At 40.6% G+C, this 24,386-nt stretch overlaps 1 protein-coding gene across 47 annotated transcripts in view; it reads left to right on the plus strand.

The window, feature by feature from the left end:
- beta-Spec (spectrin beta chain) overlaps positions 1-24,386 on the plus strand; it is a 231,010-nt gene that overhangs the window by 182,259 nt on the left and 24,365 nt on the right. For 12 of the 47 annotated variants that reach the window (XM_067105457.1, XM_067105461.1, XM_067105465.1 and 9 more), the window contains 4 exons: positions 8,632-8,781; positions 10,099-10,192; positions 10,335-10,514; positions 16,794-18,679. In XM_067105457.1, coding sequence (XP_066961558.1) covers positions 8,632-8,781; positions 10,099-10,192; positions 10,335-10,514; positions 16,794-16,986 — 617 coding nt within the window. In that variant the 3' untranslated portion in view covers positions 16,987-18,679. Of the gene's footprint in view, positions 1-8,631; positions 8,782-9,115; positions 9,200-10,098; positions 10,193-10,334; positions 10,515-16,793; positions 18,680-24,386 lie in introns of those variants that run through there. The other 35 variants (XM_067105464.1, XM_067105467.1, XM_067105463.1 and 32 more) reach the window with 6 other exon arrangements.

Raw genomic sequence — 24,386 nt, forward strand, 5'->3', positions numbered from 1 at the left:
AACTCCACCCCAGGCCCTTGGAAACTATACTCTGAGCCCAGGGACAGAGGGCCCACCGGGCCCAAAAATGGTACAGCCTCCCGCCCACTGGAGGTATGTCATTGGTCCAGTGTTTGTTTCCTTCCTCTGGAGCCTCGACTTTCTCTGTTCCTGGGAGAGGAGCAGGGCTCCCCTACCTCTAAAATAGCCAATGGGGCCTATTGCCTCTGGTTGACTGCCCAGAGCTGAAATTTCCCCCTGGCTTCATATGAAGCATTGAAAGCCGGGAGGAGATGTAGGAGGGGGCAGCAAGAGACTGATGTGCCGGCTGAACCAGAACATACTGAGGCGGAGGCTGGGAGGAAGAGGTTGATGGTTGCCCATGCAAAGGAACCTGGACAGCATGAACAAATGACTGAGCCGGGAGGCGTTTGAATTTCTTAAATTTCTTGCCTGGCCTTTGGGGATGGCCCGGCAAGATCTGACTGTTTCCGTTTATAGGGCAAACCCCAACGAGAACGGAGACTCTGATTGACCCTAGCAGCCTCAGATAAGACTGCGCCAACTTCTTCTTAGGGAAAAGAGCTCCCCAGATGGAACTTTTCAAAAGCCTATTTGGTTCATGATTTACTGTGGCTGCCGAAAGATATGCTTCCGGCAGTTCAACCGAGCTGTTATAAAGTCAAACAGGTCTTGTTGAAAACTCGCCAAGACCTGGAACAAAGAATCTTCCCCTGTACACCAAAGAAGTTGCTTCTGCCAAAGTCAGGAGTTCAAGGACCTGGCAAAGCCTATCCTTACTTTCAGCTTCCGCCTTCAGGAGCGACTCGGGATCTTAGGGAGCTGCTCACTGAACAGGTCAGAAGCGCAGTCTGGGTCGAGACGAGACACCGTAAACGATTTGGGGCTCCCTTCCAGAACTCGGTGCCCCGGGAAAGACGAGATGTTGGGACCTCCCGGAGATGAGGTAGAGGTTTACCTTCTAAAGCAAGCTTGACTGGTCAGAGAGGCCACTGGCAGTACAAGGAGGAAGGAGAATGTCACTTAAAGTGAACATAGTGAACACTCCTTTAGCTGGTGTGAGCCTAGTGTTCTCCGCTTGCCACTCCGTAAGCGTCCTCATCAAAGACGTTTGGGCTTGATCCCTAGGATAGATGACGGTTTCTTTAGGGACCTTATCAGACCTATTCCAAACCTCCTCCTTCAGCCTGGCAAAACCCGTGAAAGGAGATTTCAGATCGGGAGGATGGAATTCTAATTCCTCCAGTCTCCTTGTGCCCAAACCCTCTATGGTAAGAGTACCTTCGTGCTCGGGAGCATAAAGGGCAAGACGCCAAGGATTCCCCAGGTCGAAGGGGGGGAGAGTGGAGGGGTCAGGAACAGAATGGGATTTGGCGCGAGGCCTGCTATCGGCAAGTCCTTGGATTAATTCCTGTTGGGAGTCCACCTTTTCCGTAAGAGATTGCACCCCCTCGAAATTCCAGAAAGCCTGTTATCGACTCGATCGATCCTCTCCAGAAGAAGCTGTAAAAGAGTCTGTATTAAAGGTAGGAGGAGGGGGAACCACCTTCCGCGACTTAGACCCTGCTTGCTTCCTGGAAGGGAGGATGTGCTAGATTGACGGCACGGGGCTTGCCGCCGTGGCGCCACCAGGGAACCTCGGACCGGACTGCTAGAGATTTTAAAGTTTTTTTTCTTACAGACTTTACCTTTAGGGACGGTAGACCTAGAACCGTCCACAAGGTAAGGGATTTAGCGGGAAACCTTTAAAGGAGGAAACGGTAGAAGAAGGAGAGCTAAACAGGGAAGAACCTGCCTCACTTACCCCCTTACCTGCTTGATGCTCCGGGACAATGTTTGAAGATTCAAGGCCGAGATCAAGACCCGCAACGTCTTCGGAAACTCCTTCGCTTAAGGCCGAATCGTCTGGAGAGGGCTGGGTCAACTCCCGGATCCCGGCAATCAACGGAGCAGCAACATCGTCGGCAACCGATGCTGTGATCCAGGCGCCGGGAAAAAGGACATTACAGATGTCCTTTGAGAGTATGTAGGGGTTTCCTGCCCCTACATTACGTCCGAAGCCGCTGACCCAGACTTTAAGGGCCTGGAGCGAAGCATCACGAGACTTGCGATCAGCCTGCCGGAAGAATAACATTATTGCGGGTTTACGAAGGGGGAAAGTTGGTAAATCATATAAGATACAGTTTGGCTGAAAATGAAAGATGCATGACAAACCTACCGAATCATCGATAGATTGTTCGTAAAGAGCGTTTTAAACATCACAGCCGTCAGGGTGCCAAACTATTAGTTCTCCCACGTGGACCGCACACCGGAGTGGGATCTACAGACTTTCGTGGGCGCTGGCCTGATGTAGGGCTGCGGAGCACCCTGTTCTTGGCAGCGCACCACCTGTAAGAGTATGAGATTAGGTACACCGTGAAAGGTGCGGAGTAGTGTGCGAAGCAGCACGTTAGTATAATAAAACCGTGAAACCTGCGGAATGAACCGGAAGGAAAACCGACTAAAATAAAATCTCATACATAAATCAAATAATAAAAACATAACAAACACACCGAACTAGCCGGAGTAACATGCCTTAAAAGTATGTGACGGATACAAAACATAATGGGAAGGTTAAAAACTGTCCGAGTAGGCGCATTCCGCAACGAGAATCAAATTCTGAGACTAGTGATAACGGTGGGTATGTGACCGTAAACACTAGAATCCGCCGGAGCGGGAAGCCAGGAATGCGCCCCGGATAACAGCATAGCGGACAGTAGTTAGCTAATAGAAGGGAAACGTCAAAGGCCCGGAAACGAAGACAGTCAGGTGGAAAACACTAACCAGCCTCGAAAGTACATCCAAACCGGAGTGTCGTCTAATAAGAAGACACACTGGAGGAAAACAGGCCTGACGCAAGGAAGGGAGGGATGAACAGACCAGGAGGAAGAACCGTAAAGAAGCGACCAGAGAGTGGGATCGCACTCCCAGGCGCTCACGCCCACTCACTGGCTGAGATAGCTACCCAGCTAACACGAGAAGCAGGACAGGGGAGGAAGGAACAACCTCCATGGTCAGGGGAGGGGGCAAAGAAGGCCAAAAGATGGTGGATGGGAGAGGGGGTAGCACCCCGACACCAACAGCCCCTAGAGGGGTGATGCCTGGTAAGGTCAGAGACCTAAACACGGGCAGGCCAAACAATGCAGAGGAAGGGGACACAGGCTATAGGCTTAAAAGGATATGAAATGCTCCCAAGCCTTGACAAGTTAACTAGATTGAAAATGAATCAAGGGAGAGAGAGCATTTGGGGTGGAGGGAATGGGTGTGTCGATATAACCAGAAGCTGGAAGCCTCACCTTAAAGTATGACAGAACTAGGGTAGGCTACGACATCCTCGCTATTCCAGCTTAACCCAAGAGGCTTATTAGCCACGCGAAAAGTCAAACAGGGAGAGGGAAAACGTATGTTGAAAAACCCCAGCCAAAACTTAAGGAGAGCGCCAGACAGGCAAAAACACATAAAAAACATTGATGGTCGCATGTGATGCGAACGTCGACCGCCCCCCCTCCCTTTTCCCCATAGAAAAGGGGGCTATAGCCTAACACCCATGATAAACTAGGATGGGGAAAACTAAAGCTAACAACCAACCCATGATAAATGGATAAATAAACAAATAATAGTCAAATATAAGAGGAGGACCAGACCCAACACGATGTGGACGTGAAGGGAAATGGCGCCCTCTAATAAAAAGAAATATCCATAAAAATCAATATATATCAAATGCATCCGAACACAAAGGTAAAAATTAAACAAATAATCTTAATCATACCAATGAAAATAAGATTCCCAGAAGCTAAGAGAAGTGAGGGGCAAAAATAAGGCATGATATGGAATTGATAAAAAGCTTAATAGGCCTGAGGGGAAGCTCGTGGCCTAAACGACAGAACCTCACTTCCAAGCAAAGGGACACAGAATAAAATTAAATCAATCAAATTCACTTAAAGTAGGCATCACGAATAGGAAATACATCCTAAACATGAAAAGTAACAGTGAAAAATGATTAAAAACAAGGCGACCCAAGACCGAGGGAGGTCATGTGGAGCGGCGAGAGGAGATCGAGACGGGCATTATAAATCCCTCTAATTATTAAACTAAAGGGAAATACGGAGCCTCAACCGCCTCAAACAACAACCAAACACTGGTACTCAACTTTGATGGAGAAGAACCTTGTGAGGATGCCATAAGAACGCAAAAAGGCACAAAATAAAGAACACAACGAAATCACGTGCGAACAAAAGTGCTTGCTAAAATGGAATGAGGCTAGCGATGCTTTATGTACAATCCGCGAGTGGTGCATGGGTTTGTACTTGGCACCTCTCGGTGGGACTTTTGACTTTGGGAATCTCTGTAGGACAGGGTTCCGTGTTTATATCGTTCACCCTTTCCATACACGACTCCATCTAATGGAGCTCGCTCTGGGGTAGTAACTCCAGCATTTCATTTACCTTTTCTCTGGTATCTAGCAACGGAATTACCTAGAAATAAGTGCTGAATGGACTTTTTACCAGCTGACACGGGACCCGATCCAGAAATATATACAGATATGACAAATCTTTAATAAATATACTAGGAATTAGGTTATTCTTTTCCCAACAGCTGCAACCAGCTCAATTCCATTCTGGCAGTCTGTCCTTGGTCATTTACCATCTCTAGAGAAACTTGGACCTCACAGTGGTGGTCATTTTTGGTCTCTCCAGAGGTAACTGAAGCATAAAAGTCAAGTTCAGCTCACCTTGTTCCCTCCCATCATGTTCCATTGCACCAGGAAGTGAGGGAAGATCTTAGGTGATGGTTAACCAACAAATATCTCCTCTAAGAGGTTTCACTGTTCTGTCCTCCAGATATGCTCCTGTTCCCAGACACCTTGAACCTCACCTGAAGGGAAGTTCATTTTGGGATGGTGGGTGGAAGAACTAGCTCCCTTCCACACCAACAATTTGGAGACATTAGCTGTGTAAAGAGCTCAGCTTTTATTTCAAGACAAGATGAAAAATCAATGTGTTGATGAGTGACACTACCACACTAGTGGCTTAAGTCAGCAAGCAAGGGGAACGCTGTCTCAGACTTTCTTCCATTTATCTGTGATAATCCATGTATAATCTGGGTTGCTGACACCTGCCAAAAAGCTTCCACTGCTCCAGGGACCAGTCATAACACTCTGAACAGGGGTACTTACACTTCAAACATGAGATCTACACTTACTGCAAGTTAAATGAGGATCAGTATCAAAAGCAGCTAGATAATGCATACATGGGTTATCACCAATTCCAGGGCATTTCCTCTGGGGCTTAGCCTGAAGCTTTGATGATTCTTGGGTTTGCATGATCAAAATGCAATTACACATGAAAACTCAAGATATATATATCAAATATATACAGTATATTACAAACACACAACAGAGTGGAAACCAGAAACGCCAAGGCTTAGATGATCAGGAAGTGTGTAAACAACCAGCTCCTTGAAAGTGGGCAGCACTCGTCTTGCTTGAAGATGGTTTGAGAGATAACTGAAGCATCTGCAAAGAGGAAAGACATGAGGCTCCACCTCTGCACTCTCCCCATTGGCTAATGGACTCAAGCCACCAACCTTGTTCTATTTTTAAACCGGTCCAGTTGCACTTTTGAGAAATTATCCCATATGTAAAGACCTCAGGTTTGTAAGTTATGAAAAATACAAATTGATTAAAAATTTATCATTTTTCATCACTGAACCTCTGGATGACCCTGGTAGCTCCTCTGTGGCCATAGGTAGAATGGTACACAGATCTGCTGTCTAACAGTGATGCTGAGGTACCATCTGTCAGTTCACTCCCTTTGTCTTCATGGGCTGCATAGGAAATGTCAGGTTATCCAGTAGATCATCTGCCAATCTCTGTCAGGGAGACTGGACCATTTTCTCCAGCTGGTGTCATAGAAGGGGTACCTCTCCATCAGAGCCTCTATTCAGTTGATAGCAATCTTCTTTGCTAAGTCTAGTCCCTTTCAGTCTCCACAGTGAAAGGTTATTGTTTAGCTTTGTCCCTAGTCTAAGTTAAAGGCATCGGATCTTCAGTGAAATTGTCCATGCTAATAAGGAATTTTGAACTCTATTGCCATACTGCAGAACATTGCCCTATGGAGTTGGATTTCTCTTGGGCTCTGCTGAGAGTAAGTAAACCCCCTTATGAGCCAATGTCACTGGCTTCAGACAAAGATTGGACTTGGAAGACTTTCTTTTGGCCTCAGGAAAAAGAGTGGGAGAATTTTATGTCATTTCTTACCTTGTGCAGTACAGGATTTGTCAGAGCTCTTGTTCTCTTTCATCTGTGAGATTGTAGCCAAGACTCAGAACCCTTCCATTTTAGATCATAGGTTTGAGACATTCTCAATCCCTTCCCTCCAAGATTTTGTTGGTGATGACCTGGATGATGAGATGCTTCTTTGCCCTGTCTAAGCTTTCAGTTACTACTTGAAAAGGACACATGCCTTGAGACTGGAATGCAGGAAATTTTCCATTAGCACTGACAGATGTAAAAAGGACTTGTTTTTAAGATCTGTTTTCTGGCTGTGTGAGGTCATTCAAAGGGCACACATTATACCTTCAGATGTCTCTTTTCTCACATCTTGTTCAAGAGCTCACAAAGTGAGGGCCACAGACTTGTCATTTGATTTCTGTAAGAACTTTTTGATTTCCCTGGTCATGAGGGTGGCAGTCTGGTTTAGACATACTACCTTTTGTCATTCTGTCTGAAGGATGTCAGACATCATTTTCTTAGGACCTGAGGTGGCTGCTTAACAAGTCGTAATCATCTGAGCTCTGTTTGGACAGAGAAGTATCTTAACTGAGTAGGTCACCAGGTTTTTTTTTAAGTGTGAATGTGGTTGTGTAGATCCTGCCCTTCCCTTCCCTTTATGAGTACTAACTAGGTCAAAGTACACACTAAACACTAGTTGAGGTACAGGTGAATTCATATGAGCAAGACATACTAGCTTGTCTTGAATGCATCTCCTTTGGTCACTACCCCATACAAGGGGAAGGTAACAATAGAGCCTACCATCCTAAAGATTACATACTTTGTGTTAGGTACTTGGGTTCTCCTGCTTTCTGAATAAAAATACTGAGGAATAACCAGGTAGTGCTGACTATCAACATGCCACTCCCTAGTGGAAGTGGCATGGTTCTTTGGAATTCCTTCCCCATTTTCTGTGGGTTCTACTGCCCAGGACTGCACTTCTGTGGTCTCCTTATCACCAGATTTGTAAGGAGTTTTTCAGAATAATGCTCCTTGTGGACATCATCTCTCAGGAACATTTTAGTCTAGCTGTAATGTTTTCTCTAACTACTTTTGAGACACCCAGTCTCCAATTAAAAGGCATTGATCTGTATTCCCATAAGAACAAATGTGTAATTTGTATTTTTCTTGGGTTTGCAGACCAAAGCTTTAATGCATATCCCAGCTCCTTCAGGCAAAAGACAAAAGTGATGACTTGCGTGGTATGGTACCTCTTCTCACTCACCAGCATCTGCATATGGTTAACCTTGTAACTATGTTCATTCAAGCATTCAGCTATGCACAAAAGGTATTCTCCACCTTCAAGGGTTTGGTTTGTATACAGTACATAGGAAAAATATAAATTACATAAAAATTGGGTATATTATTATTGTTGTTAAGTAGTTCAACCACTGACCACAGGGACATCTTATGAAGGATTTGCCTTTATCAATATAAAATTTAACTCATTATTATTACTGTTCATACAAACTTGACTTCATCCACTATTTTTATGACATAACAGAGTAAATCATAGTACAGTTTCTTTCTCTCTCTCTACATAAAGGATTGGTAGTACATTGCTGTTCCTTCCAACAGATGGAAAACTAGGTTGGTGGTACTGTAGTTATTTTGGAAGGAGCAGGAGGAGGTTATTTTGCAAAAATGATAAAACCCTTGTTGCATTTTTCATTAGTAAATTTCAAACAACAGTTTTGGTAGGCTTTAAGTATTTAGGTATATTATTTTTAGGGTGCATTTATTAATTTTTAAATGATTAGCATTTATAAGACAGGAGAATATATTACAATTTGAATTGCCTTCATACAAATGCCACTAAGTGGAAATTACTTATAATATAATTTGTAAGGCAATTTAGGTTTTCCATTCAGGACTATGCAGTTGGAAGTCCACACAAACAGAAGTAATATGGTTTTTCAGATTTTCTTCATACTATATTTGCTAGTCTTACTTTTTCCAATTAGTTTGATGTATTTTGTAGCTTGATTAGTTGCTTTTGCTCTGGCATGCACTTGCTTTGCATGTGACAAGAAGTTCATTTATATCTGATGCTTTACCATCACAAATGGTGAGGGGTATGTTGCACCTTATTCTGGCTGTGTAAGTGGTAGACTTCAGTGGAGAACATACATATATATCTTTCTGTGGAAGTAACTTTTCATCCTGGTGTAGGGACATCCAGTGATGGCATAGCTTGACCACTTTTCTTCCTCTAATTGTAGCCTTTATCTGGGCACTTTTCTATGTTCTCCACTGAGGTTAGACTGGTCGTCTTATCGACCCTGTTCTGAATATTGTGCGTTCCTGTTCTGTCTGTTTAGCCCCAACTCCTGCTAGTAAGGAGTCACGACGAAGGGTGCGTTCTAGGTCGAAGTCTCCATTCCGCTCTTTCCGCTGGAAGAAAACGAAGCCTCCATCCGAAGCACCGGGTAGTGCATCAGACGATGAATCCAATCTGGAGAGGGCAGCAGGTAATATTGGTTTAATATGGGTGCAAAATTTCCTAAGTTTAATTAGAGAACATGTCTCTATACTTTGTATTCAATTTATCTTCTCTTGCCCCTCATAACTCTAGGTTGCATTAATAGGTCATACATGGTGGTGCTGATGAAGTGGTTGGAATCTCTTGGTGATAACAGGGTGTTTGAATTTGTCATATTGGTTTGGTTTCTGCTGTAAGAAGAATTGGCCTGGCAGTGTTATTCTGTGTATTTCAGTTGGTCATCTTTCTATATCTCAAAATATGGTGTTGAACTTAGCACAATGAATTGAGGCTTAGTTCATGCTATTTTTCCTAACATGCAGCCCCAAAACACCCACCTTCAGTGGCCCCTACAACAACTGCTACCTCGGCAGCGGCCCCCACAGTCCCTGCCCCAGTTAAGGAAGGTATGATTGGGAGATTACAAATTATTGAACATCAGTTCATTTTAACATTAATATTTAGGAAGGCACTGCTATTATAAGAATCTGTGTGCTGTTTCATTGGATTAATTTTGTGTATTCAGTATTCCTTTTTTATTGTTAAGCACAATAGGTTGTGGAATGTTTCACTATTCTTGTATAAGTTGTTATAATGAAATGCTTTATAGTCTATAAATGTTTTCAAAGATAGTTTGGCTGATTATGCTCTCTTATTTAGCTGAGATATTTTTTTCCCCTAAATGTTTTGGCTTGCAATATTAATATTCTAAAGAAAAGCCATGTAAATAGGTTTTGTGGTTGGATGTGGTTTACAAGGAAGTTTTGTTAATATGGTGAATTCAGTAGTTAGATGTACAGTGTACTCCTCCTGCTGAATAATTCACCCTTGTTGACCTGTCATTAATGAATGATTTAATATTGGATGTAATTTGCCTGTTTGGATAGCATTATACTTTGTTGAGCTTTGACTCTTACCAAATGATTTTTTATAATTTTCAGGATCATCGTGTAATTTTTGAGTTGCAGACATGGTTTATGCTTTTAGTTTAAATTATTATTAGTATTAGGCTGTATGTTGCTTCTATTTATTACGTAGGGTATAGAAACTTATGTAATTTTTTATCTACAAATTTGAGGTGCATGTTGGAAATGTGCATGAAGATTCTGTATGAAAATGATCCATGATTTGACTTTAGTTTTTTGGAATACTTTGAAATATTTTTCAATTTATAATTATTTAAGAGACTCACAGCTGAATGTTATTTACATTAATTGCATCAGTAAATGCTTAAATAGAAATACAATAATGATCAATGTATTGAATAACTCTTGTGTTTGTATATTTATAACCTTAAATGTTGCAGAACGACCTAGCCCCAGTGGAGATGAAGATCAGCTGGAAGGTAGCTTAGTTCGTAAACATGAATGGGAGTCTGCTTACAAAAAGGCTTCAAATCGGTAAGACCAATTTAGTAACACTAATGCATTAACAATCTGAAGGAAATATTTTTGCAATGATATTGCTGTCTTTTATCATAACAATTGCCTAGAGTATGCAAGTTGTACTTACAATAAAATTTGGTTTCTTATCATTTTACAGATCCTGGGAAAAATTGTTCTTGGTGCTGCGGGGCAACATGTTATTCTTCTATAAAGACCGCAAGAGTTACCAAGCAGCACCAGAAGTCTACTTCAAAGGTGAAGCACCAATTGATGTCTCTGGTGGTCAGGCTTCAGTTGCTGATGATTATACAAAGAAAAAACATGTACTAAGACTAAAGTAAGTAAATTGACTTCATAATTCTGGAACAGTATTTAGGATATATAGGTGAGTTATGGTTGTGCAAATATTTTTCTTGATCATTTAGTGTGTCATTTTGACAGACTGTCTTGAATGTTTTAAAATGCATAGATTTATGGTGTTATTGAAACAAAGCCTTTGTATGTAAGCATAATTTTAATTGTTGAAATACAATATTAGCTGAAGTGCTTAGATACAGTAGTCTTCAGTATTTCATATACCATTTCTGAGATATTTTCAAAAAGCAGTATGCTAGTTGAATAGCCGTAAATAGGGGTTTATCTTCAGAATAAACTGAAAGCAACCAAAACTAGAAGTTTTTTGGTTATTTTTATTGTTTGCAGTATATAGTGTGTTTTTGGACTTTTTCTTAAAGTATACATTTGAAAATGATTTGAAGAGAAACAGATTACTATTGCAATATTGTTTTTACACCAAAAAGGCTTACGATTTTACTTGAAGATAGGATCAAATAAAAACCCCTATGTAATAGTGGTATGTAAGGCCACCTACCTTTATTCATAAAGAACTTCTTAATAGACAGCAGCTTTCAGATGTGAAAAGGGAACAGTTATTCTGACATACAGACTAGAAAGCATCATTTCTTGCAATTTCACTATTCAGTTACTGGGTGGAATTGGAAGTAGTTTGCATATGGGTGACTTTACCTTATTCCACACTAGCATATTCATAAGGAGTTAGTGCTGTCAGTGCACCTCACATGGTGCAATGTAGGCATTATTTAAGGTTGTTGTAGTGTCCCTTCAGCCCCTAGCTGCACCCACCTTTAACCTTCACCTGCACCTGCCTTCCTGCTTCCTTTCTGACAGCTTGCTATACAGCCAGTCTCTTTTCATTTTCCTGAGTGCTGGGCTTTATAGCCAAATTTTTATAAATCAATTCTTTAACAATGCCATCAAAAAAGTAGTCGAAGCCTCTACTATAGGAGGTTTCTGGTCTATGCAGAAGAAACTAAAGGAGATAATGAACTAAATAAAAATGAGAATTGGTCTGAAACTTGTTTGCAAAACTATAAGGTTCTTAGATTTAATCTTTTATACACACTTCGACTGGGAAACACACATTGCATGCATAAAGGTCAAAAGTAAATGTGTATTAAACTTGATAAACCTATCCCATTCTAGGGAGATGACAGATCAACCCTAATTGTACAGTACAAAGCAACTGATCTGTTTATTTGTCCATATACGAAACAAACCCTCAGTCTTAACATTAGGATAAACTTCTAGCGCCAGCTAGAATCCGGTAAAATCAATAAAATTGCATATGCAAGGGACTAGTGGCATCTGTCCCTAGTCACGAGTCATGTGGGACCACCCACACCCAAGCAGTACTCCGTGACTTCATCAGTTACTCTTTTACCGCCTTTGAGAGAGGACGTGTTGTTCTTTCTCTCCTCTCTAAAGCCAGTTTGGTTTGCCTGTTTTTGCCTTTTTTGTGTGTCAGTGTGTGGTTTTCTGCTGTTTGTGGACATGTGCTTGGATATAGTGGATCCTCTTAACCCTCCTGCGAGTGTATCTCCTGGATCTCATAAGGGGCAAAGGAAATGTGTGGGTGTTGGTGGCTTTCGTTTCCTAACTTCAGTGAATATGGATGATCCTCATCCAACATGTAGTAGATGCAGAGAGAATGTATGTAATGCAACTAACCCATGTTCTGTATGTCTTATTGGTCATTGTAACAATGGAAGAGGTTTTATGGGAAGGGTCAGTACAAGGGGAAGGAGGAGACTCCATCTTAGATTGATGGGGATTCGTCTTCAGTTCCTTTGTTCAGTCTCCTCGTGATGCTGTCCGTTCCTTAGAGAGGCCTGTTCCAGTTGTTTCACCTCCTGTAATAGAAGTTACCCATGCTCCTTCCTTTTCGTCCATAGATTCATCGGGGGATGCATTTGGAGGGGTTTCGGGTAATGACATGCTTAATTATGCCTCTTCTTTCCCTGGGGGCATGTCCTTTGTCTCATTTTCCAGCTCCGGATTCTAAGAGGATGGTGGGTATGTGGTCCCTCACTAGGCCTGTCAGGGTAACCAACCTTGGATGGCCTGTTGTCTCACTACATGGCTTCCTGCTACCCTTCAGTCCCTCATTGTTTGGGTGTCCCTTCCCCCCCTGGGCCTCCATTATATGGGGTCGAGTATGACAACATCCTCTGGAACGCAGTACCAATTCCGCATCATTTTAGGGCTCCCTTGGTATTGCCTGCAGTGGTACCAAGAGACTTCACGTGTTTCGCACAGTGTAGTGATGTCACAACCGGGTTCATCGGTGACGTCACCTTCTAACATGGCAGCTGTAGTGATGTCTATCTTAGTCTCGGGAAGCCAAATATATGTTTCATCATCACATTTAGCATTAAAAAGCTTAGATCCAGTTTACAATGAAGGCTTAAGAAACTGTACTGGAGTACTCAGATTCTCTCCATACAAATCCTTACAAGTCAATAGTAGTGAACCCACCACCTCTTTTCTCCTGTGTAGTAATGCTTGGCACATTTACACAGGAGTATTGAAAACTCAAAACTGCAATTTCTTCTATATATCCATGTAAACATTTCATCAGAGAAGCTGATGTTACTAAGGAGTGAAATTGTTACGAAACAAAGGTCACAGACAACTGAAGAGATTGAGGAATTGTTGCTAAAAATTTGGATAAATGAAAAAAAAAGTTGGCATTTGATACTGTTTCTGAGGCCATCATATGTGAAAAGGCATGCTGAACTTGAAAACCATCCTAGAACAAATGCTGATACAGGTAGTACTTACATGTCCAAAGCCAGTCATGAGTGGTATGAGAAATTTAAGAGAAGTGATATACACTATGTGATGAGGCATAGGAGGAGACTGCTGGTTGTGACAAAAGATGTTGCCAGGAAATATTTTAAAGAAATGTTGGAATATGTAGCAGCTAAATGTTTTGTTCTTCAGCTTTTATGAAGGTGTGATGAGAGAGGTTTGTTCTGCGAAAAAAACAAAAAATAATGACTGAACAGGACCTATATCACTCGAGAGGAGAAGTCATAGCCAGGACACAAGCCAATGAAAGGCAGACTCACGCTCTTTTGATCTGTGGGTTTTAAAACTGAAGGCTTTGCTTTACTACTGCTCAGAAAACTAGAGAGTTCTAAAGAAAGTAATCTTTTGAACAGTAAGTTTAATGTAATGTGGAGGACCAACAGTAAAGCTTGGGCAACAACACAGTTCTTAGTTAGATGGGTGAATGTGGTTGGTCCTAGTGTCAGTAAATACCTTGAGGAGGAATAATTGCATTTAAAGGCCTTCCTTGTGCTGGACAGTGCTCCTGCTCATCCTCCAGGCTTGGAGGCAGAGTTGCTGAAGGAGTTAAACTTCATAACATTGAAGTTCTTGCCCCCTAAAATGACTTCTTTCAGCCAGCCCATGGACCAGTAGGTCTTCTCTGATTTAAAGAAACTGTGTACTAAAGCACTATTCCAGAGGCAATTTGAAGTGACTTTTGATGCAGAAGGAGAGAATTCTGGAAGAACCACTTCAACATTCTCCATTGCATAAGCCTCATAGGCAAAGTCTTGGGGATGTACTCTGCCTTGTGAAGATTGTGGCCAGATGCTGTAGGAGACAGGGACTTTGAAGCTGAACCTGTTGTGGAGGATATTGTGTCTCGGGGCAAGTAATTCCATGGGCTTGGAGGGCAGTGATGAGGATGTGGAGGGACACAAAGTAAAGCTCATCATAGAAGAACTGCAGGACCTTCAAAGGGAGCAGCAATAGAGCAATAGACAGCAAATGAGGAATTGTCTTTAGATAAGGAGGGAAGTGAGGATTTCCCTAGTTCATTAATAAGAAATATGTGCAGAGTGGAGATGGGCAGAGTTGCCTTAAAAAAATTTTACCCTGATAAAGCAGTAGAAAACTGTTATAAACTTGCTGAATCACAATGTTATCTCCTCACTGAGTGCAACTTCCTTCATATTTTCTAATTGTCATTTGAGCTATTACATTTACACCTTAGATTGGTTTTTCTTTGTAGATTCTAAAGATTTGGGTTTTTCCCATATCAATATTATTTTGTTACAATTGGATAGTAAATTGTAGTTACAGTGCTACACTCTAATGGCACTTTGCTCTGTGTCCCCCTCCCTCTCCCTTGTGCATGCATGCAACCACACATAATCAGTGGCACACATAAATCATGTCTTACCTAAATACATTGACTATTCACCCACATACAGTATGCATCATCATCACCATCACTGACTCTCCCCTTCCCTCTCTTCCAACCCTGACACAACCATGTCCCTCACATGCACAACTGAATTTTCTTACAACATTCTCTTCAATTCATTTCTTCCTTGCTCATCTTCTGGCTCTTCCAGTTTATCTTCATTCATTTCACTTTCTGCCTCATTTCAAAGAAACCCTCAAGAAGTTTTTCTTGCTTACTTTGGGTCAGATTGTGTTTTTGATGCTTGTTAAGTGAAGAGATGTGATGTTCACTTGCTGAGGTAGAGGAGCAAACATTCACCCCACCATGAGCAGCATCCCCTCTCCGAGATTATGCTCACTTTCAGGGGTCTTGCCCTTCACATTGGTAGTTTTTGACACGATTAAAGAATGATTTGTGAAAAAAGTTTTAAAATTGGATAACAAATAAGATATAACTTTTCATGCGAGAGGCAAACACGGGTGCTTACCCTCTCACAAGTGTAACAAGACTGAGCAGAATCAGCACCTTCTGGACTGCCACATGAGATGTAAGCTTGGTTACTAGCCTTTGCACATGGTTACTAGCCTTTGCACATCACTTTTCATCACCGCTCTGCACATGGAAACAAATTAATGATATGCATAATGTGAAAAAAGTTGATTTTATTGTATTTTTTAGATGATTTCTGCATCTGTCACTGGTAAGCCAAAGAGTTAACGGTTATACCTGAACAAAAAGTGAACATTAACTGTACCTAGTCTTGTGCGCGTTGCACAGAAAGGCAGTATCTTAAAGCAATTTTGGACTCGTTTTTATAAAGTTGCTCAATATCTGCCTGTTTAATACCTCTCTTTTGTGCATGATTAATTTATTACAAGTATATCCCTTAATAAAATGTGATTTGTATCATTTTTGTTAGTAAATATATTGCATTATCTGTCCCCCCCTCCCAAAAAACACTTTCCCTGGTTTCTTCCTTCTTATAATGGTTTCTTCCTTCTTATTTGTTTATATGGGAATACAAACCATCTCCTTTTATATACAGGAGGAGTATTCTGCAGCAAAAGCTGGAATTGGTTGTTGAAACTTGGCAACAAGGTGGTTAACTGGTAGTGTCATGCAAATTCTGTCCTTTGAGATTCCAAGGATGATAAAAAGTAACTGTAAATACCCAGTATTTTGACTTCAGTTAGCCTTGTGGTGACACCTGGTGAGTGTTGGGGGGATGGTTTAACGCTTTGCCTTCTATAGAAGCAGGGCCTGTTCAAAGAGTCATCATTATACCAATGCAGAATAAAAAATTAACTTCATTGCATTGCATATCAGCTTAATTAATGAATTATTCATTCCTACTATGACTCTTTTAATCATTTAGCTACTTAAACCCTAGTGTCTTCCTCACTGTTATGTACCTATAGTAAAATCCCATCCCCTCCCAACTTGCCTAATTCATACACTGTTAAGTAGCATTACTTCCTGCTTAAGTATTATTCTGTACCAAAGTTCACCTGTTAGTGGGCACTATGCTATCTACAGATGGCATGAAATGGGTATCAGTTATTATAAGATTTTACTATGGGGCAATCGTATGACTTGAAACCTGGAGGAGATTCATGTGAATTTCTTCTCGTGAATTCTATTCATAATGTTGAATGTTCGCATATAAATACATAGCACACAACTAGCAGGTTTTGCTGAATAACAAAAGTATAAGTTGTTATAAAATAGTTTAACTGAGTTAGTGTAATAATAACTCATTATTATAACTGATTAATTATTATAACATAGTTACAAGTTAAATCAAGAATACTAAGAATTAAAATATCTTAAACATTTCCATAGATAACTCTGAAGTAGACACAATGTCAATGGTGCAGCAATTCAGAGAGCAGTTGTTTCTGGTTGAGATGTAATTTTTAATAAAATATACTGGAACAAATCTTATCATGGAAGTGCACGCCATGTAAAAGTGTTTCTGATGCCTATCATAAGAAATTGTACTTAAATTGTGGATCTAGTTTTTTGTAATAATTTTTTTTTTTTTTTTTTTTGCAGACTTGTCAGTGGTGCTGAATATTTGTTCCAAGCCAAAGATGAAGAAGAGTTAGCCATTTGGGTTGGAGCCCTCCAAGTAGCTGTGTCTTCTGAAGGCTCTGCTGGCCCTTCACGATCTCAGACACTACCTGCTGGTGCTGAGAAAAAAGATGAACCTAAGCGACGAGGCTTCTTTACCTTAAAGAAGAAATAATTGACTATTTTATCTATAAATATGCCAGCATCAGTTTCCTTTAATCATCATTTGGATCTGTATCTCCATATTCACTTTCTTCATCCTTATTCTCTTCTCTAGTCCAAAATCTTCTCACAGCTTCAAATCCATCATGGAATTTTAAATAATTATATTAATGGGAGTTGGAATGCTATTGCTGGTCTGGGCCATGTTGTTAGCTGCTATTTTGTTGTAGCTGGGAGTGGAGCAGAAATATATTTTGCTTTGGCATCATCAGCTTCAATTTATGCAATGTTTTCCATGCTGGGTTTGAACAGTTGCATCATCAAATCATTCATTTTCCCTTCATAAAGAAATATTTTTATTCCCTTCCCATAGCTGGGACTAGAGTTGTGTTGACAGTACCACTCATGGTATTAATTTTCTCTAAAGAAGTATAAACTGTTGACAGTTTGTGTAATAACTGGTGGAAAGATGAAATGTATTGGTGCAGTTCCCAAATCTTAAAGTCTGCCTAGCACTGCCATGGCTGAGTTTTCCGATGAGCGACCTCCTTATTACTGGAGGGTATGTGTGTGGAATTGTATATTTAGTGTTATGTCAAATGTCATTTTCTTTTATCAGAGTAATTTGTTAATTTTTATTATCTATCTTTGAGTGTAGTATCACAGTTTTGACTAGATGGCACTTACTTGTACAGAAATGATAGTCTTGCTTATTATACAGCTTTGTGCTTCAATTTTTATTAGATATTCATGTATCACTACTCCATAGTTCTTCAGATCATTACCAGAGTATTGTGGGAGGAGGCCAGCCTGTACCTTGGTTCTTCTGTATAAATAGGAACATCTCAAATCTGCTTTATGGTAAATGTATAGCACCTATAACCTTTTCATTTTTCCTCAAAATTTGGTCTGGTCATTTTGAATTGCAATCCATTTCCAAGAGTCTGCAAACTCCACAACTGGCAAGGAATGAAGAACCATCAGCAAGTTGTATGGAGAAGCTGCCACCTCTACCAGAAGGCCAGTTTGCCTCTGTGGTCCATATGAACATGGTAGGACGATTTGCATACACTGCTGCTCGACTTTTGTGCTTTAACTAACTTCTAATGACAGACTGATTGGTTATCTGCTGGGGTTAAATTTTTGTAATTTTTTTTTCCATTCTGTACCACTAGACTAGAAAACAGCAGTTGTTCTAGTCAAGTGTAAATTTCTATTCGCTCACCTTATCTCACTGTCATATACGTAGTGTGTATATGCTCTTCTGTGAGGGTTTCAGTGGAATCATGGCATCTAATTACAATATTTAGTTGCTTCAAATTGTTGTAATACCTTACGCACAGCTAACATTATTTGTTAGCTGTGATGTTGTTTTTGTGGTTGTCTAAATTGTTTTATAAATTTTGGATGTTACTGTTGTAGCTGAATGAATGTAGGAAATCTCCAGCAGAGAAAACAAGCAGTCTATGGTGACTAACAACAGTGTTATGCAGTTTCCTCGTGAAGAGACTCTTCCTCCTCATGGTCATTTGCCACTAACTTTTCAATGAGAGGGATGTTAGATACATGCTTCATAGCTTCCTAGCTGTAGGGTAACATTTCAGTCTAAATTGAGTTAAGAGAGGTAATTTTAATTGTTAAAGATAAAGAAGTGACCACTGTATATCATATATTGTGACACTTAAATAAAATGGTTTAAGCTATAAGAGGAATTTTATTTATACTAACATCCCTTGTAGCTTTGTTTTTACTAATAAGGGTTAACACTGCATTAATGATGGAATTGTACTTCTTTATCCAAAATGATTTTTGTTAATAACTTACCAGTAGTAACATGTGCAAGTTATGGGTAAAGAAGCATATAATTCGCAACCTTTAGTCTAGAAATAACTGTTTAATGTAGTAAAAGGGATTTGCTTTTAGATTTTTAGAAAAACTGCATTAGAATTTTATTTTTAGGAAAAGACACTTGTGTAAATTCGTTATTTATTATGAGTTCACAAACTTTTTCTATACTGATTATTACTTTTGTCTTCTTGTTCATAGAATGTAGAAAGTATAATGTGAAGTGAATAATTTCCATATATTCAGTATTATGTAAGATTCCATGACTGAGTGCAAGTAGAACATTTAATCCTACTTTTACATTAAAGTATTTTCTCTGTAATTTATAATACAGTAAAGCCCGTATTCAAGGGGGATGTGTACCACACGCCCCCACGAATGGCTAAAATCTGAGAATACTTAAAACCCTTCTGAAAACACTTAGAACTGCCTATTTTGATAGTTCAAACACAAAAAAAAAAAAAAAAATCAAAATGCTTATATTTATCCTACTTACGATGGGGTTAGGTTCCAAAAAACTTATTTGTTGGAAAAAACCTATCTCGAATATAGCCTAGCCTACACTAGGGTATTCAGTACCATGTATGCATACTGTATATGGTAGGCCAGCCCACACTACAAAGTATACTCTATACATATACAGTATAGTAATTATTATCAGCTAATTCTGGAGGTTCATACAGATTGACTTGTTTGTAGAATTAGCTTAGCCTACACTATAGTATATTGCATACATATACAGTAGCCTAGCCTACATTATACTGTACTCTATATTCACATATTATCATATTATACAAACATCAACATAACTTTTCCATGGATTTTTAAGATGTTATGCTTTACTTCACTGTATCCAATACTGTATATATTATATTGATTTTGTATTATAAATTGCGATCATAGCGATCAATGTTTTGGTTTTGAAATCGATTATGCGGTGTATTTAACTCAGTTCAGATCGCTTTTCTTGCTTCAAGTTAGCGTAAATGAATCTCTAGATACTTTTATTTATATAGGGCAAGGTTATTTTTCATTATACGAAGTGTTTTTAAGTCGAAATATAACTTAAATATGTCTCCTCGTGAAATTAATTCAGCTATTTTTCCGTTAATAGAAGACGTTGACCATTTAAGGCCATGTTTGTGTAAAAAAAAAAAAATCAAGATTCTGTACGCTATTTTCTCTTGACTTCATCATAATACCAGCTTTACATATTTATCTTTTATCAGCGTGAAAACCAGTAAAATGTGATCTTTCATGCCCAGTAGTTTTGATTAAAATACTTTCTCTCCAATTTTATTTACAGTTCATCCATGTTGCCGATGCACAATAATTTATAGTCATTAGCATCTTGAACATTGTTTTCTCAGCTTCAGCTACAACTTGCAGCTTAAATTTAGAAGTATATTTACCTGCCAATCTTTTATCCATACCAAATAAGGGTATAACATAAAAATATACCAGTCCTATTCTACTTAACATCATTTGTAACATAACTACGGTAATTGTTTACTACTGCATGTTGGTTGAAATGCAAGCAAAACAGCTGCTGTTATCCGATTCAGTTATAAGCAAAACACCAGTTTCTCGTTTGGTTGTTTATGGCTGTACGCATTTACACAAGACTATAACGTTTAACAATACTTTTACCATTCTCTTTTACTTTTTTAACTATAAAATGGGATAAAGAGATGGAGGAAAAGTTCATCTATTGTAATTTGGTCTCTCTCACTGCCTGATTGTATGGTGCTGCCTGTGCCCACGGAAAATTTTAAAATATTTTTTCTAAATACTGCAAAATTGAATTATCATGAGGCGAATTATCGTAACTCAAGCACTACCTGGGTATCACAAAAAGTGCACTTTGTCATGAAAATATGAAAATACAGTAATTTGAGAATATTTCTGTGAAAAATACTGTGAATTGGCAAATTTTCCGCGAATAATGTATATATTCCATAGACAAATCCGCGAATCGTGAGAACTATTGTACCTCCCTTCAAGTTTCCTCCTCCCCTCTCCGGCTGTCCATTCCATCAAAGAAACTACATTCAGGGCTTGGTGAAGGATCTGGCTCTCCGAGAGGAAGTGAAAGCAATGGTGAAAAAAAAGCTGTGGAAGTCATGAAGGATCGATCCCCAGGTTTCTACAGCTGGATCTTTCTGGTACAAAAGGCATCAGGGACTTGGAGACCGGCCATAGACCTGACTTCCCTGAACCTCTTTGTCAGAACGACTCGGTTCAATTTGGAAACGTCTCGCACAGTTCTAGCATTCACAAGGAAGTCTGACTTCATGCCGACAATAGATCTGAAGGATGCATACAGTACTTCCAGATTCCAATCCCATCAGGCATCCTGCAAGTTCCTTCGCTTCACTCAAGGAGAGACAGTATATCAGTTCAAGGTGCTTTGCTTCGGCCTCTCTACGGTTCCCCAAAGGTGCTCATTCACAAGGTATACAAATCTTAAGATACCTCGATGAGACACAGCAGTGGCGTGGATCTTTCCATCAGATCCACGCATCGACAAGTTCAAGACCACTGTAGAGTCCTTCCTTTCCAAACAGAAACAGCCAGCAAGTCAATGGCAAATTGCTCTTGATCACCTGTCTTCCCTGGAGAGGCTTGTTCCACACGGACGTCTCCACCTTCGATCCCTTCACTAGAGACTGAAAGAGTTCTGGTTCTCATCGAAGGGCTCTCTCTTCCTCAGAGTTCCACTCTGAAAGAAAGTGAAACAGGACTTGGCATGAAGGCTAAATGAAAGGAACCTAACCACAGGAGTGCCTCTTCATGCTCCACCTCCAACCTCCAGAGACACTTCTGTTCTCAGATGCATCGACACATGGAAGATAATCTGACTTTAGGTGTGTGGGATCACCCAGACAAAACAGCTTCACATCAACGTCCTGGAGTTAAAAGTAGTTTTCTTAGCCCTTCAGGATTTTCAGGATCAAGCGACGGGACACTCTGTAGTTCTAATGTCCAACAATACCACGAAGATGACATATGTCAACGACTGGACAGTACAACTGCACCAGTGGGCAGTGACTCACTCAGTGGAACTTTCAGACAGATAGTACATCCCAGGCAAGAGGAATGTAGTGGCAGACAAATTGAGTCGTCGGAGTCAAGTACTGAGGACAGAGTGGTTACTACACCCAGAGGTAGTGGAAAGGTTGTTCCTTCTGTGGGGAAGGCCAATGATCAATCTTTTCACGAAAGGTGTTTTGTTCAGTCGTTCTGGATCCATGGGCGCGGCAGAAAACAGTCTGCAACACCCTTGGGACAATCTGGATGTTTACCCCCTTTCCTCCCTTTTGCCTTATTTGTCAGGTAATCAACAGGGTAATGATCACTCAGAACCTCACAATGACCCTGGTGGCTCCTTGCAGCACACTCCAAGTGCTATGTCAACCTGCTAGCCCTGCTGACCAAGGCACCAAGAGAGATTCCACCCCACCCCGCACAACCTCCTCTGCCAACCGCACATCGAGAGGTCTTCTCAACCAGTCTGTAGGGTTCCTATCTTTTCACGGCTGGAGACTATCCAGTATTTCCTGCGAGTGAGAGGCTTTTCTCACAAAGCAGGAACAGAGATGTCTGGCTATCTCAGGAAATCTTCTACAGCCGTGTACCAGGGGAACCAGGCCATCTACTGTGATTGGTGTCGTCAACAGGGTTTCTCTCCGATCAGAACTTCTGTTCAGCAAGTAGCTGACGTCCTCGTGTTCCTCCGTAGGGAGAAGCTACTTTCTGTTTCAGCCATTAAGGGCTACAGGGTGGCTCTAGGGCTAGTTCTGCTCCTGAAAGGTGTTGACCTTTCCTCCTCATGGGAGACCTCTATGCTTCTCAAGAGTTTTGAACAGTCCAGTTCCCCAAGAGAGCTTAGACCTCCTAACTGGGATTTGACTCATGTCTTAACCAGCCTTACTTGTGCCCCATATGAACCCTTACGAAGGTCATCAGACAGATGTGCCCCTCAAGATGGTATTCTTACTGGCCTTAGCCTCAATTAAAGAGAGTAGGGGAGCTTCATGGCCTCTCTACTGATGTTAAACACTCAAGGGTTGAGACTGTAGCCTTCAAATTTGTCCCAGAAGAGACTTTGTTGATAACAATTCAGATGGGTTGCCTCTATGTCCTGTTAGGGCACTGCAAAGCTACTAAAAAGGACTCGACATCTCAGGCCTGAGTGTCAAAGACTTTTTGTTAGCACTGGGCGGAAAAAGAAAGAAGTGTCCAAGAACACCCTTTCCTTTTGGCTACGTGAAGTAATCACACGAGCATATGCTAGGATGCAGATGCCAATACACTGCATATGACAAGCTCAGCCCTTTCATCCCTTTCAGGAAGAACCACTCGGTTCAAAGGGTATTCAAGGCTGGCACATGGGTTCATCAAATGAACTTTCGCCTCCTTCTACCTACGGAACATTGCCTATAGGTCCTTGGACACTTTTTCCTTGGGTCTGGTGGTGACTGCTCAACAAGTTGTGTACATCATCCAGTGCCCCTACAGGACAGGTTGTATCTTGCCTAAGATGTTGGTTGTGAAAAAAATTAAAGTGAATGGGGTGACTGGCCTTCTTCCTTTCTCTTTCATCTTCTTCTCTTCTGGCAGGCAGGGGAGAGAATTGAGCCATCATTTGCCGGTGAGTGAGCACCCATTCTATTTTCTTTATGATTGTTCATACACAATACAAATTCTAACAAGGGGAAAAAGGGATTGACAATCGAACAAGGTCATTAGCTACCAATAGCTTTGTTGTCTCCGACAATTACAGGTTCTTACTTTTCTTCCTAGACACAATGTAGAATGGAGTTCCCGTTATGTCGAAGCCCGGATGTCTGGCTATTGAGTAAGCTATTTCTTAACAGATCAGAGGCATATGACTCCTTCCTATGCTCTAACAATTGACCAGGAAGTGAGCCCAGGTGAGCCGGACCACTAGTTAGTTATAAAGCTCACTTTATCCTCCCACCTAGAAGTAAATCTCCCATATGTAATGACCGAAGGTTTGTTTTGTTATGAACAAATTATAAACTTTTAATCAATTTGTATTTTTCATAACTTACAAACCCGAGGTATTTACATAAATGGCCCACCTCAAGCCACCCCTCATTCGGTTACCTGGGCTTGAAGATAACTTGAGCCACCAACCTTGTTCTATTTTTAAACTGGTCCAGCTGCGCTTTTGAGAAATTATCCCAAACGTAAGGACCTCAGGTTTGCAAGCTATGAAAAATACAAATTGATTAAAAATTTGTCATTTTAGGTCATAGGTCAAAATTGAGAAGACCATGTCTACCTAAATCCTTACAATACTGTACAAAAATATCAGTAAATACGAACACACAACAAAATACCTCCAGAAGTGCATACTGTGGATCAAATGATTATGTAAACTGCATCCACTATAAATATACAACACAATTAAAAATACAGGTTGACAGAACTGGATTGTCCATAAGCAAAGGTAAACTGGAACTGGAAGTAGGAGCATTTAATGATGAGGCAAAAAACCTATTTACAAAGCAGATCACAAATAGAGTAACCAAAATCAAA

This window comes from Macrobrachium rosenbergii, chromosome 6 (assembly GCF_040412425.1).
Source record: "Macrobrachium rosenbergii isolate ZJJX-2024 chromosome 6, ASM4041242v1, whole genome shotgun sequence".
Lineage (NCBI taxonomy): Eukaryota > Metazoa > Arthropoda > Malacostraca > Decapoda > Palaemonidae > Macrobrachium > Macrobrachium rosenbergii.